At 45.1% G+C, this 16,447-nt stretch overlaps 1 protein-coding gene across 1 annotated transcript in view; it reads left to right on the top strand.

The window, feature by feature from the left end:
- The first annotated feature begins 1,932 nt into the window (after positions 1–1,932).
- Positions 1,933–16,447, top strand: part of LOC144127740 (venom allergen 3 homolog) — a 79,992-nt gene continuing 65,477 nt past the window's right edge. Inside the window, exon 1 of the mRNA XM_077660638.1 lies at positions 1,933–2,032. Coding sequence (XP_077516764.1) covers positions 1,933–2,032 — 100 coding nt within the window. The remainder of the gene's footprint in view (positions 2,033–16,447) is intronic.

Here is a 16,447-nt window from a genome sequence, read left to right as displayed (position 1 = left end):
TGACACGAGTATTTTTTTATCGTCCTGCAATTACACAGACATAATAAGAATGGCAAATGAACTTCTCGGGAGACTTTCGATTTGGTCGAAAAAAAATTGCCTACAGGTTAATTGCAGTAAAACAAAAGCAGTAATTTTCCGAACTCAAGGAAAAGAAATCCCACAGTACCATAATATAATGTTTGAGTCTATGCAAATTGAGGTTGTTAACTCAATTAAAATTCTTGGTGTAACCTTCGCCAGCAGCCTACAATGGGACGAGCATGCAGATTCAGTCCTCAAGAAGCTAAGCATTACGGTCGGTATGCTAAGTCGCAATCGACACATTTTTCCTACTTTTGTTAAAATACTTTTGTATAATGCCTTGTTTGCCTCGCACATTAATTATGGTCATTTAGTATGGGGTACAACGACACAAGCAAATCTTAATAATATATTAATCATGCAGAAAAGGGCTCTACGTATTATTGCCAATGTATCCTTTACGGAACACACTGAACCACTCTTCGAGAAGTATAATATAAGAAAGATTCACGACATTTACACATACAGACTTCTGCGGGATTTTTACTATAGCAGCAGGAAACATAATTTTACGTTAGTGAAAATCGCGAACCTGCATCAGAATGTGCCTGCCTACACTACACGCCGCACAGAAATATGGAATGTTTCGAGATACAGAACTAATTATAGCAAACAGATGCTTGAGAATAATTTACCAAGGTTGTTGAATTCCCTAATTGAAATGGGTATCGACATTCTAAGCATGAACCCGTCAAACTTTAAAGCCTTCATGCGTTCCTATACTGCATAAAATGTAATATATTTTTGTCTTTATTATTTCTTTAATACTTCTGTCTCTCCTTCATACATATTTGTGAATGTTTCTATGTTTTGTTTTGGGCTTTCTTTATTCACTTCTTGTGTTCTGATGAGCTGACTGCCACCGCTGCTCTGCCAAGTGTACACCAGGATGCAGGACCGGTCAAGCCTCCAGGAGGCTTTTTGCCTGCCATCCTCGACATTATATCTGTATGGTGTAATGTTGGAATAAATATTTGAAATTAAATTAAATAACTTTTCTGTCGTCGATAACCTATTGTTAAACATAGATAACCCCAGAAGTTTGGGACCGGACTGCATACAGTTGCTGTGTGGGTTGGCACAAGAAGACAGCGAAACCCGGCTCTCCGGCCAACCGCCGACCACTGTGCTCCTTGTAAGGGTGGTTAAACGGGCTAGTTGGTAGCTCATATTTGAAAAAAAAACAGCGCACCTTTAGACACGGACTGAGGCAGATATAACGACATAGCGTTGACTTCAACTAGTTCTTTATTGCAGAGTGACAAAATGTATATACAAAATGTGGGCGGAAATACATGGGAAGCAGCTGCTCCTCCTCCTGCCGCTCGCTCTCTCCAACACGCGCTCGCGCCCGCGCTTTGTCCTCGTGCCTCTCCTGGGGCGGAACACATCTTCTTCCTCATTTTTCTGTTACATCTACCCACCGGTGGGAGGGGGGGAGGCGAACGGCAGGAAGGGAGGGTCAGGAAACGCGACAAATGTGCCCGAACACACTCAGACACAAAAGCACACAATGCACAGGGAATAGCAGAAAAAAAATCCTAGTCCGTGGAGGCCGTTCGACGGTCATGAGGTCCCGAAGCGATGCAGTCCCACGGGAAGCGGATCTTACTCTAGTGGGACAGGTGCCACCTGCTATCGTGGGGCTCTTCAAGACGTTGGCCAAAGGCGACGGGAAGGTGTCTCTTCAGTGGCAAGTGGGCAAGTGCTCCAGGGGCACGATGTCGCCGCACGTGAGGGAGACGAGCGGGGACTGGTAGCCAAGTCGGAATTATTGCGAGCGCCGGAGACATACCGCGTCATGTGCTACACATGCACCTGAAAAATGCGGTGCACACCGAGTGGGCGATGCCCAGGCAGATCTTCGAGACGGTATTTCATGGGACCGAGCCGCTCAACGACTGCCGGGGCAAAACCTTCGCGGAACGGCCAGTAGCTGGTGGAGGACGTGCGTGCGGCCATCCAGGACACCTCTAAAAGCAGCACCCCGACCCACGCATCGCACGAGGTGAGCGCATAGACAGCATCAACGGCAGTCGCGCACTTGCGCCGTCGCAACGTGCAACGATCCTCCGCGCGCGCATTGGCTGCGTGTGGCCCGGGGAACGACGGGAGCGTCACGGAATCGCGACGAATGCTGTGTGTGACGGATGCGGTACAGCGGAAACACTGGAGAACCTGCTCCTTCGTTGTGCCGCGTTCGCCAACGCTTGTAGCGATTTGCTTGAGGCCTATAGTGCGCTGGGCATTCTACCAGACTTCCTCAAGACGCTGTTGTGATCGCAGGACAGTGCGCGCACCCGTGAGCGAACCTTGGTGAGCCTCTGTGCATTCCTAGAACATACGGGCTTGACGTTCCGTCTGTTCTCCGCCAGGTAGTAACACGCAGTGACCGAGCGCTCCGCGAGTGCTACCTTGGACGATTATCAACTGGACGCCCCACTCCAGTTGTAGTCAACATAGGGCTGTGAGCGTGTGTTTTTATTGCTGCATCATGAACTAACCGCGCGCACAACCTGTGCACATTTCTTTTTGTATAAATAATTTGTGTATATTACCTCTCCTCCTATCATCTCTCCCTGTCCCTCACCTCTTTCATTTCATTTCTCCATCCTGCCTGCTATCCTTTACTTCCGCTGCCCCAGCTCAGGTGCTTCATTCAGTATCGATGGCAGATGCCAGGGTTAGCACAAATCTTTTCCCTCCTGTTTTATTATTATTTTATAAGATACTACTACGGCCAGTAGCGCGGATAATGTGGCGAACGAAGTCCAAGTCGCCGAGCCGGAAGGAGGGAAGTGGTGCAGCGGCCTCATTGACCGCTTGCGCACGCGCATGAGCCGTGAGAATTTTGCGCTGGGCGTCCTGGCGGGCGCGACGAAGCCGTTGGGCCGAGTCTGGTGGGGATGCAGTAGGGTGGGTCAGTGCCAACTGTGCGTCGAGGGGATGGAAGGCGTTCTGCGATACATGACGGAGAACGGAGTCACATGCGTAGTTTCCTGTGCCGCAGTGTTGACGGCGAAAGCCGCGGCTGGAACAAAGCAGTCCCAGTTTGCGTGGGACGGAGCGACGTAGACACAAGTATATCCGCGAGGTTACGGTTGACGCGCTGAACGAGGCCATTGCACTGCGGATGGTTGACGGACGTAGAGAATGCGCAATGCCGAAAGAGCGGGGGGCTCGCTCAAACTCATGCGACATGAACCACCTGCCACTGTCCGTGATGAGGCGACGGAGCGCAATGTGCCGGAGCACCAGATTCCGTTCTACAAACAAGATGACATGAGCGGACGACGTGTCAGGGATAGGCAGTGCTTCGACCCACTTGGAGAAGTGGTCTATCGCTACCAGAACATACCGGTTGCCGGCGTGCGTCGTTGGAAACGGGCCCAAATGGTCGACTCCAACCAGCTCGGAAGGTGGACATGATGGCGTAAAAGCCTGCAGGGTTGGCCTGGAAACTCGTGTAGACGGCTTCCTGTACTGGCACGTCTCACAGGATGCCACGAATTGCTTGACGCCCGTAAACGTTGTGAGGGTTCTTACTAAGCATTGTTGAAATACGGCGGGGGACAGCCTTCCACCCTCCCCCCTCCCCCCCTCCCCCCCCCCCCCCCCCCCCCCCCCCGCCGCACTCGCACACCGCGGATGCAGCCTTCCCGCTCGCTAACCGCGGAGGGGTTCTTGCTCGAGGGAACAAAGGGAGGGGACGACAAAGCGTTAATACTCATAAGCTATTTATTACAGTTGCAATTAATACACAGAGCGGGCCAACTAGCTACAAATCCTCAACGAGGCATTCTTTGGAAATAGAAGGCTACGTAAGAGGGACTTCCGACTTACAGGCTGGGGCAGGGGCGCGACTGCGGAGGTATCGGCGGCGAACGTTTGTATGCGCCGATAATGGCGGCCAGGTTTTCCAGTGCGCGCCGCATTCTTGGGGCAAAGCCATTCCCTAGCATTTGCTGGGGAAGACGACCAGAGCGCGCGTCTGCGGCGCCCACATCACTGCCTGGAACCAGAAGTCCAGCGGCAAGGTACAATGGATCCCCGTGCGCCTGCCGCGGAAAGTGACGAGACCGTGCGGCTCCAACCGCTCGTAACGCTGGCCGGATCCCGAAGAGACTCTGCCCGGTCCCGCAGAATTCCACGTAACGTACGAGGTGGTCCTCCCGTCGCCTTTCCCTTTCCCCCATGAGGGAGACTTCCCTCCTCGCCCAGCCGAGGCTGTCCATTATCGACGGCCATCGATGAAGATGGGCCGCATCGAAATGGAGGGGGGAAACAGGTTTCCACAACATATGCAAGCTTTCTGCAGAAAACACTGCTCGTCAAATGTTACAAAGGTAGATCATAAATGAAACTTGAAAGGGCTAAAAAATCCTCGATGGATATACCAGCAGTATTCTCAAAAGAAATAGGGTCCTTACTTTCAATGCGCTCTCCGACTGCAGTGAACAGGGCTTAGTGAGGAACAGAATAAAATAAATCCACATCATCTACCGAAAAGGCGCGTCCAACATCACGATGAGATTCTAAGAATTGACAAACTTCATCAGACTTTTTGGTAAGAAAGGGGTCTTCTACATCAAGCTTACCCAAATTTTCCAACAAGAACCGGCTAAGTGCCCTCTGCCATGACCCCTTTTCAGTAACAATAGTTCAAAAGGGCATCCGTTGCTTGTGTGTTTTTACCGAAAAGAACACCTTAACTGCATTATTCTTGCATTTAGCAATCTGTTTGCTAAGGCGGACTAGACCTTGCTGCTCACACATTGCAACAGCTCTGTTTTTAACTTTCGTGGATTTCACTTTGACAGCCGAAAAATTCTTTTCAATAGCCTGGGCTGCTCTTTCCGAGAAAATATTTTCATATAATACTACAAATCCACCTTCCTTATCTGCTTGTAAAAGCCTTAGGTTATTTTTCTTGAAGAAAGACACAATGGCTCGGGGTGAAGTTCCCTTATGACGAACAGGTACCCGGTCGCAGGATTTGAGAAGGCAGTCTACGCCCTGAAGTAGACACTTTTCACGCTCTTTAGAATTGGACTTACTGGCGATTCGACGATTGATGGCTATCAGTTCTTGCGGCGGCACTTGTGGTTGCAGCCCATACTTGGGTCCCTTCCGAAGAACTGATGACATTTCCTCAGGCAGATGAATGTCCCCCAGAACCACTAAACCACCCCACAATTCTCCTTCTTCTCTCTTATTTCCTTCAGCAGCTTGTCTAACACGCACACCCAGAGTTGTTCAGTCATTTGGGAAGGTAACCTCTTCACAGAGCGAAACGTTTTGTCAGCCAGCCAGGTAGGATATTGCTCTATGTACAAATGTTAGCGCAAAAATAAATTGTATAATGTATTCTCTGCTCCCTGTAAGCTGGCCTCATTATGTCCTCGTGTAAACTCAGAAAAAATAAAGGAAAAAACCTGCGGAACCAGGCATGCCCATAGGTACGTAGAATGCGATGAAGGAGTTGTTTATCAGATCCCACTCGCGTGTGGGAAAGTGTATATTGGACAGACGGGGCGTTCCCTAAATGAAAGGTTGAGGGACCATGAGCGTTCGATGGGGTCGGGCACAGGTTCTAATCTGCCTCTTCACTGTAAGGACTGTGAACAAAGCACCTGCGGGCCCATTCTTGAAACAACTGTAGTTTTATGTAGACGCCGGGAGCGAGTGTCCCGCGAATTAAAAGAAGCCTTTTTAATTAGGAAAACGGGCCTGTGTGCCGTTAGCGATGCTTCTATATTCTTGTATAAAAGCGAAGAAGCCTTTTTAGGAAAGTTTTCCTGATAGGAACACGTGTACAGGTGCTGTTGTTTTTTTCAATGTAATCTGAAATGTTGAGTGCACAAAGCCTTTTAGATGGTTTCCTTGTCCCACATGCTTTTTTCTGGATTTTTACGGTTTTAATGCTTTTCGGTTGGTCGTCATTCTTTCAGATCTAAATCAGTCATGTTTCTTTGGCCCTTTACACCACGTGTCATGCCTGTTATTGTTCTTCCTCCGATCTCATCGTTTTTAACTAAGTCATGTTTTTAGAGTTTTTTCTTTTATCGCTTTTATGACCCTACTCATCTTTCTGACGTTTGCTGCAGCTGATAGGTGGTGGGACGGTGAACCTATATATTATGTGTTTCTTTCAATAAAAAATCAGTTTTCAGTAACGCGTTGTCTTGTCCGCCTTTCTTGTGATTGTCTCTTATTTTTGCGCTAACGTTTGTACATAGAACTATGCACCAACTAGCCTCGCAACAAGTGTTACTTGAGGATATTGCTTCTGCCAGGCGACGCGTAGAAGGTCATTTAGCAGGCGGATTTGACGCCATAACTCAGACCGGAGGATCCTGCTTATCCGCTTCACACGTCCCCAGGAATCTAGCACTGACCGGAAAAGGGCACTTACTTCGACAGACACCAGTCCATTCTTGATACAAAAGGCGATGCTCCTTGCACGACAGGTGACAGCGACGGTACATGAAATCCATTGGTCAATAAAACATGGAGACGACACACACACAGACAGGAGAGCAAGCTGCCGGGCTAGTTGGTGATGCATGTTGTAAACTTGGAAGCGCAAAAAACCGGACGACGGATAGAGTGAGGGTGAACCTGTTTTTTGTGCTCCCTCACTCTGTCCGTTGTCCGGTTTTTTGCGCTTCCAAGTTTACAACACACACACAGACAGCCCCACTGTACTAAAAATATAGCTTAAAAGGACGTCTTGCTGGGGCAAGTTGGTAACTGTACATCTTTTTGGGTACAGGCACGAAAACAGACACAACACAAGGTAAAAAGACGGGACAAAGCGCCCCTCACAACTGATTTACTTTAAGGCAACACAGACAAATATATACCATCGTGCACGCAAGGAATGCTATCATCTTCAAAGTTGATATGATAGTGAACGAGTGAAAAAATTGTTCTCTGCCTTATACAAAGATATGGACGTGTCGCTGATTCACATGCTTCCTTTCTTTGCAATAAAAAAAGCTTGGATTAATTCTCTGGCTTTTGTTTTTTTCCTTTTTGATAGAATTCGCGCACCAGAAAAACATGGCTCACAATAGCATGACGGGCAGGACCTTATATGCTTAGGTATATTTGGGCCTTCTTTATGTTGCTCTACGTTTCTTTCGTGTTCCCTGATTCGCTCGTTAACGCAGCGTCCTGTTTGCTCTATGTAGGAGCAGCCGCAGGAGAGGGGAATGTCGTAGACAACACCTTCAGCGCACTTCATGAACGACCGCCCATGTTTGGAGCCACACCCTCTTTTTTCTTTTCGGTTTCTTTCAATGCGAGGGCAAAGGCTTCCGAGCTTTTCTGGGGCTGAAAAAACAAGCAACACACCATGCCTGCTCGCGACCTTCTTGAAGTTGTGGGCTAGCTTGTGCACATAGGGCACCACCACAGGTCGCACCACCTCTTCTCGTTGACATCTTCCAGAGCTCTCACAGCCTTTCTCTTCATCTTTTGTAGTAGGCTTTCAGCGACTGCCGTTACGAGCGAACCAGGGAACCCAGCTGAAGACAGCCTGGCCAATTGGTTTTGAAAACTTATGACTCCGCCCACTCCAAGCTAATAAAAAGGGGGATTGATTCACTTTGTCTCGAATCCGCCCTCAGAAAATCATGCTCTCACATAGTGCCAATAAGTTTTCAAAACCAATTGGACAGGCTATCTTCAGCTAGGTTCTCTGGATCACTCGTAACGGCGGTCGCTGAAAGCTTACCACAAAATATGAGGAGAAAGGCTGTGAGAGCTGGGGAAGGTGTCCCTAGAGAAGAGGTGGTGCGACCTGTGGTGGTGCCCTATGTGCACAGGCTAGCCCACAACTTGAAGAAGGTCGCGAGCAGGCATGGTGTGCCGCTTGTTTTTTCAGCCACAGAAAAGCTCGGAAGCCTTTGCGCTCGCATTGAAAGAGACCGAAAAGAAAAAAAGAGGGTGTGGCACCAAACATGGACGGTCGTTCATGAAGTGCGCCGAAGGTGTTGTCTACGAAATTATCCTCTCCTGCGGCTGCTCCTACATAGGGCAAACAGGACGCTGCGTTAACGAGCGAATCAGGGAACACGAAAGAAACGTTGAGCAAGATAAAGAAGGCCCAAATATGCCTAAGCATATAAGGTGCTGCCCGTCACGCTCTTGTGAGCCATGTTTTTCTGGTGCGCCAATTCTATCAAAAAGCAAAGACACAAAAGCCAGAGAATTAATCGAAGCTTTTTTTATTGCAAAGAAAGGAAGCATGCGCATCAGCGACACGTCCATATCTATGTATAAGGCAGAGAACAATTTTTTCACTCGTTCGGTATCATATCAACTTTGAAGATGATAGCATTCCTTGCGTGTACGATGGTATATATTTGTCCGTGTTGCCTTCAAATAAATCAGTTGTGAGAGGCGCTCCGTCCCGTCTTTCCACCTTGTGTTGTGTCTGTTTTCGCACCTGTAACGAAAAAGATGTATAGTAAATATTTGACTGGTTTTATCTGAACATTTTCAATTTCTAAGGCTTTGCTATTATTTAAGTTCATAAAGGTTGTACATACTTCGGCCTCATTGGTGGGCTAAAGGAAAAGGCTTTCGAAAGGGCTACAAGATGAAGGAACTTCAGGCAGATGCATCATAGGTAAATGGGTAGTTAAAAATTGCTGTTGAAATGGACAGCAAGAGCCTGACCGGATAATTCAGAACCCTTACAGATTATTCGTTGAGTTGGCGCATTTTTCGTATTGCCACGTAACAAGTTATTTGCAACTTTCCACACAGCGTCTGAATTTTTCATTCTAACATCAGATTACAGTTTTTGACTATACACAATCTTAGCACGCCTAAGCTCAGTATTTAGTTAATTTCTTGTTTTTTGAATAAGATTAAAGATTCTTAAGAGCGAATGATTAAAAGGGCATGGTACAACTTGTTTTTGCGATTAATTGTTCTTGAAGGCAAAGTGGTTAGAGTATATTTATACAAAAACCTTAGTAAACTCTGAATATGCATTATTTGAATCATTTATATCGAATATAAATGACGAGTCGTATGCACCAATGTCGCATTTGAAAAATTCAAGAGCCTCATCTGGTATGTACTGTACTGTGTAGGACTGAGTTTCATCATTTTTGTATTTGTTTCTCCTTGATAAGAAAGAAAGATGGGGCAGTGATCGCTAAGCTCATTTGCAATTGTTCCAGCATCCGAAACATTGGATTCAATATTTGTGATCAGGAGATCAAGACATGATAACGTAGATACTGTGATCTCAGCTGGAGACGTTATTAAGTTTACAAAACCAGTTGACTGAAGTATGGCAGCAAAGTCGCGTGCTGCGGCGGTATTATCTACCATGTCTATGTTAAAATCTCCCCGACATAACAGCTGTAGTTTATTTATGCGAACATAATCCAAAATTTTTCAAAGAAGTTTATAAATTGCGCTATATTCCTGTTGGGAGGTCGGTACACTACTGAGATGATTTCTGAATTAACGTATTGTCAGTATTTCATAACTTTCATTTACCGTGGAAAATTCAGGAATCATATGAATTTCCTGGCATTAGTCAATATAGAAGAAGAAGAAGACTTTATTTCCACCATGTGCAGTACACAGATGGAGGACGACGGAAAAAAGCCGTCAATAGGCGGCTTGACGAGTCCATCGCCCCACTTAATGAGCAGCGTTTGGTCAACAGCAATCAATTAATACAGTCAAACAAAAGAAAATGAAAACACTTGATCAGTGCAGAACAGAAGCAAAACAGAGTGGTCCGAAAAATGAAATCCCAGGATAAGTAAAATCAGTTATTCATCCTCAGTAAACATAGAGCGAAGATTAGCAGCGGAGCAAATAAATAAATCAAAGTTAGTAGACAGATAATGGTTTAACAGTGATGGTAAAGAATAACATAGGCGTTCCATGCCAGAGTTCAAACGGGGTGCAACGATTTTCCAACATTCTCCATGTCTTGTAGCATAATATTGTTCATTCTTTTCTAAATATGCCGAAGTACCAAGGTTATGTATGTTATATCTTACTTCATATTTAAATCTAGTACTCAGACGGTAGAGATATAGTTTATGAGCCGTAATGACATGCGCTCTATGAAAAAAACCTGCAGTTGTTGCATTATAACCGGCGTTGTACACATGACGTAGGTATCGCTTCTGCATGACAAATTTTTTGTAGGTTAGAGAATGTAGTTGTACCCCAGACAAGTTGGCAATAGTTAACATGTGAATAAAAGAGTGAATTATAAACAAATAGTTTAAGTTTTGTAGAAAGAATGTATCTGAGACGACCAATTACTCCAGTTATCCGAGCTAAATTTGTCACTAGTAAGTTCACATGAGTTTCCCAGGGCATGTGAGCAGTAAATGTCACACCAAGGCTTTTGAAATGGTCAACAATGTCAACAGGACGAGAGTTAAAAATAATTTCGGCATGAGGAAGGAGTGCCTTATTCTTTGCCCGAAAGATAACGGCTTTTGTTTTATTTGTGTTAATTGTCATAGAATTATAGGACGACCATTGTTGTAGTTGAACTATTGTGTCATTGCAACTAGAGATAAGTTGATCGATATTATTACCAGAGAAAAATATGCTAGTATCGTCTGCGTATATGATAAATTTGGCATCCTGGTTAATATTAACAATGTCATTTATATAAAGGTTAAGGAGCAAAGGCCCCAATATGCTACCTTGTGGGACACCACAAGCCAGTGGTAGGACTTGTGATCAAGGCGGAAAGCTGGGCTAGTTGGTGTTTCATCATGAATTAAAAGACTAGCGCATATAACAGAGACACAGACAAAGAAGTCTCTGTTATATGCGCTAGTCTTTTAATTCATGTAGGACTTGTGATCGAGAGTTATTAATTTGGACTATTTGTCGCCGGTGGGACAAATATGACCGTAGTAAATGTAACGCACATCCACGTACACCATAAATATCCCACTTATTCAATAAAACTTCATAATTGACCAAGTCAAAAGCCTTGGAGAAATCAACAAATAAGCCAACCACGATTTTCTTGTTCTCAAATTGTGTTAAAATATATTCTTTTTGGTGAAGCAAGGCTAATTCAGTTGACATATTCTTCCGGAAACCAAATTGGTAAGGTGGTAATACATTGGAGGTTTCGATGAAATTCAAAACCCTGCAATGAATTATTTTCTCGAAAACCTTTGAAAAAATCGGCAATATAGATACAAGCCGATAATTGCCCAATTCGTTTCGATTCCCCTTTTTAAAGAGCACTACTACTTTAGCAACCTGCAACTTTACTGGGAATATAGACGTAGTTAAGCACATATTAAAAATATTCGTAAGAACTGGTGAAATTACATCTGCGACGTATTTGACGGGTTTTATTTGAATTTCATCGATATCCCTACTGCTGCTGTTGTTTAAACTTCTAATTGTTGAAATCACTTCCTGCACTGTGACTGGCTCTAAAAATTAAGTTCTATCATTCCTCCTGTTCATATATTGACATGCGTTGTGGGAACTACCTGGTGTACTGATATTTGTGAAAAAAGTGTTGAAAGCATCAGCCAGTTCCGCCCCTTGCAAGTCCTTGCCCTTAATAGTAAGTTTGGACATGCAGCTCCTGCTATTACCACGGCGTAGTAACATATTTAGTTTGTCCCAAAGCAGTGCGCTCGGTGCATTTTTGACATCCACAAAAGATGAGAAGTAATCTTTGCGCGCAATGCATAATTTCTTGGTTAGTTTGTTTCGATATTGTTTGCAAATCGTCAGGTCATTAAGATTACTCGTGCGAAGAAATTTTCTGAACAGTCTGTCTTTTGTTCTCATGTGTTGGTAGAGTTCGTATGTTACCCATGGTTTCCGAATTTTCCTATTTCTTTGGCGCTTTTTTACAGGAAAGTGAACTTGGTAAAAACCTTTAAATATATCTAAAAATGCATCATAAGCATTGTCAGCATCGACCAAAGTCACGACCTTTCGCCAGACTACTTGAATCAATTCTTTTCTGAATGCATCGAGAGCCGTGTCAGTTACTGGCTGGTAAAGGTTTTCAGCAGGCGGATGTTTAGGAATGCTGGCCACATCTAGGCAAAAAAACACCGGAAGATGATCACTAATAGAACATGCTAATGCACCAGCTTTTACACCCGATAATACAAAATTTGTAATGAAGACATCCAATACTGACCGGCAATTAGTTGTTATTCTTGTTGGATTATTTATAACATTGTTAAACCCATTTGACAGCAAAATATTGGTGAAATTGGTACAAACAGGAGTATCAATACCCATATCAATGTTGTAATCACCTGCAGCTACCAACATGCACCTGCTTTCCACAACAAACGAAAGAAAGCTTTCATAAAATTCAAGAAATGTTGGAACATGCCCACTTGGCGGCCGATAACAAACCGAATACAGTACTTTATCCGCAAATAAAGATAAAACTTCGTAATCGGGAGTTACAATACTGAAAGCGTCTACTAGTTCGCAGTCCATTTGTTCTAAAGTTAGAACTGCAACACCACCACCGCGACCACAAGGTCGGTTGAGATAATGTGTATTATAACCATTCATTCTAAAAACATCACTCTCATTTTTACTCCATGTTTCACTGAACATGACAACTGAAAAATTGAAAGAAAATTGGCTAAAGAATTCATCTAACAGAAGTGCTTTGTTTCGGACAGATCTGGCGTTTAAATGCACAGATTTTAACGCATGACGTCCCAAATGAGATACCACATTGTTCAAGTCATCTGGTGAATAGAAATCGTGTTCATCCATCTCTAGCTTCTCTGTTCAAGAATGATACTGGCTGGGCGCATCATTTGGGCAGAAGGCGGTCGAGGTCATCACGGCTTCTAACGTGAATTGCGTTTGCACCATCAGACATTCTCAAAAGAACCTTTCCATGCGTATGCCACACGTATTTAAAACCAGCTTCTTTGGCCCAGTTCTTTGTAGCTTGCAGCAGGTCTCTGTTGTGACGGGTCAAGTTTTCCTGGATGAAGATGCGTGGATGGCTATCATTTAGCTTGCTCTTTTTACTTAACCAAGATTCCCTTGTCGACTGCCTTGTGAAACGGACGATTATTCCGGGAATTTTGTCTTTCTGTGCGGGTAGCCTGTGTACCGAGGCAATGTCATGCTCGACCAAATGTGGCGTTTCCAGCTGGTCTGCAACTCCGTTTAGCACATTATGCAAGTTTTCACCTTGCACGAGAGGCACCCCATGGATTTCTAAATTAAGCTGCCTATTTCGGAATTCAAGTTCGTTCACTTCCCGCCGAAGCTGAGCCTGAGCAGATTGGTTCTCATCCTCCTTCATCTCCAGTTCCTGTACCTGCTTCCTAAGTACCTTAATTTCATTTTCCTGCACGAAAATAGTTTTTTTCAGTTCCTCAAAAATGGCAGACATGTGCGTAACAGACTCCTCCATAGTTTCTACTCGAGCGGCGAGGGAAGGTAGGCATTCTAGCTTTAGATCAATAGATCCAAGGATAGCTTTTAGATCCATGTCAGTCTTGTTTTCATCAGTGTTGCTACCACCTTGTACCGAGCTCCGGCAATTTTGGCATCGCCATGTTTTCTTTGCAGCTTCGGATTTTCCTTTGAATGACTTTTCAGCTATTCCCGCGCATTTTCCAAAATGGTATTCGTGCACACACTCAGAACAAGCTACACGCCCCTCATTTTCATGGAATGCTTCATCACAAGTGAAGCAGACATGGGACATTGTTTCCACTACAGCAGAAAACCACAATAGGCCCGGCAATACAGCAAAATATACAAGTCTTTGGCAGCGACAGCAGCACAAGCACCACTACGCGTACATTAAATAGGGGAACAAACTAACCTGCACAGCTGAAATAGCAGATCAAGAGATGTTCGCCAAATCCGCCTTGTGTTCGCTGGATGCTGCCGTCACTGCCAAATGACTGCCTCCCCGTGTGCTCTTGATTTAACCATCAGGCGCGCAAGCGCAGTAGGGGCGTGCGGCGGTGATTTCTCCGGTGATCACGGCGGTGACGGTGTACGCGGCAGGGGCCTGGCCGTCACACAGCTCTCGGGAGCACTGTGCAGTTCGAGCGGTAGAAAAAGCCAGGCAAATCCGCAATGTCCGATGGATCCCTCACCGGGCAGCGCTTGATAATCCGGGAAATGCCAGTCGTATCTGCACAGTTGAAATAGCAGATCAAGAGATGTTCGCTGGATGCTGCCGTCGCTGCCAAAATATCAAAACCACCTCCTCGCCTATTATTTCGATTAATAAAGAAATTGTTGTACTGTGGCCGTTATACGGTGTCTCAGTTAACACGAGAATGGTAAAGTCGAAATGGAATTGCTTAATAAAAGCATGAATTTCGTCGTTCTTATTTTCTGAAGAACGAGTATTTTAGTGTAAGAGTGAAAAAAGTGACTGTGGTTTAAGCCTGAGACGATGGGGAAGAGGAAGGTCATGCTACTGCATTTTGAAGGACTAGTTAAATTTGGCTCCTGAAATTCGGCAGATGCACCACAGCTTATATTCAAAAGGTCACGTTCTTCAGAAATGTGTATGACCTCCGATTTTTCAGTCCTTCTTGGAGAGGATTTTTCCATTTTTAGTCCAAACCAACTTCCATTTGTATTCGTGTTTCCACTTCACAGCCATTCCGAGAAGTTTCTTTTGAGCCCAGCAAAGATGGTCATTGACATAGATAGTGGTCGTGTCATCCAGTCCTACGTCACTGTTATTTAGCCTTATTTTTTGGCTTTCTTCAGCGTTTCGTTTCTCTTTGCCCGTGATTTAAATTGTACAACGATACTCTTTTTGTAAGAATTCCGCACAGGCACCCGGTGGCAGACCTCAATGTCGGATTCATTGATGGGCTCATTGATTGCGGTTCCAATGTGAGACAAAATGTCAACAATGCTTTCATTTTCTGTTTCAACGACCCCCTTAATTTCAAGATTTGAACTCCACGCGAGTACTGTTCTAAGTGTACCAGTCTTTTTTCCATGTCCGTCGTCTTGGTTTCTAGTGTCTGACATTTAGAACTAAGCACCTCGGTTTTTAATCACTCAGTTTCGAGTAGCTTCTCAAGTTCCTCGATTTTAGAGTGCGCAAAATCAAGGCTGTCAGTCATACTGCGCTGTTCAGTGTGCAGCTCTCGGATTTCGTTCCTTAAGTCTCCCTCCATTGTCTCTTTGAATCCCTTCATTTCCTGTCTATGTTCTTCCTTATACTTAGTAAACTCGGCCTTTAATTCCTCATTCAACTTCGAAAGCTCTTTCGACATCCTTGAAACACAATGAGGAAACCGTTCTGAGCAAGCAAGAAAAACTCAAGAAAACTTAAGAAAACTAAGAGATGACCGCCCAATACGCGGAGAACCGTGCGCAAGGCACGTCCACTCGTACAGGATCTAAAGGCGGGTTGGGAGTCAGTGAAAATTGTGGAGCCATGGTGTAGGGTGTCGCTCATTTTGATGATGATGACTATAGTGATGCTTCTACGGCCGCCGGGCTCGATGCCGCGAAGGACGCTCCAAGGTAAATAGCGTTAGCGTGGTCGACGGCAGCGCAAGCATTTTTATGGGCTCTGAATGCGAAGCCACACCCGCATACATGGCCGTACGGTGTCTTGGCCGTACTGCCTACGGAGGCTGCGAAGACGGGCTTGACGACGGGGGCCTGTGACTCACGGTTCATGTGACGAGCGACAGGGTCTAGAAATCAAGTCAGAGTGAACGAGACTGGGAAGTAGGGGTGCTCAGCAGGGGTCAGTGCTATAGTCTTTCCTAGTGAACATTGCCCCGACTGCCGAATAAGCTGGACAGCAAACGGGGTGTGAAGCACTCGCTGTATGCTGATGACATTACGATTTGAGCCTCCGTAAGCTCAAGTGGGATCATGCTGGAGAAACTACAATGTTCGGTGGATACCGTGACAGATTACGCTAAAAGTTGTGGACTCCAATCCGCACCCTACATATTGAACATGCTAGTATTTAGGAAGAAAGGAGACGCTCACACTAATATAGTTTTTCTGAGGGAGCGCAAATTCAGGAGATATCACTTACGAAAATCTGAGGTCTGTTAGTAGATAGGAAGAGCGACAGCGGGGAACTGATTAGGAGATTGCTGGTAACAACTAACAAGTGGCGAGAAGGATTAGTAGGTTATCAAAGCACAAGCATGGACTTAGACGAAAAGACACCAACAAGCTAATATACAGGCCTTTTTTGTGAGCAAGATTGCTTACAGAGCACCATATGTGAAATGAAAAAAAAATTAACCAGAGCAACTTGGATGTTCTGATACGCAAAAATGAAAGAGCATTTCGTATCCCGGTTAGCGCGGGAACAGAGACTACAAAATAT

Source organism: Amblyomma americanum, chromosome 4, assembly GCF_052857255.1.
Source record: "Amblyomma americanum isolate KBUSLIRL-KWMA chromosome 4, ASM5285725v1, whole genome shotgun sequence".
Lineage (NCBI taxonomy): Eukaryota > Metazoa > Arthropoda > Arachnida > Ixodida > Ixodidae > Amblyomma > Amblyomma americanum.
Note: the sequence above shows the minus strand (reverse complement) of the source record. Positions and strands in the feature narration are given on the sequence as shown.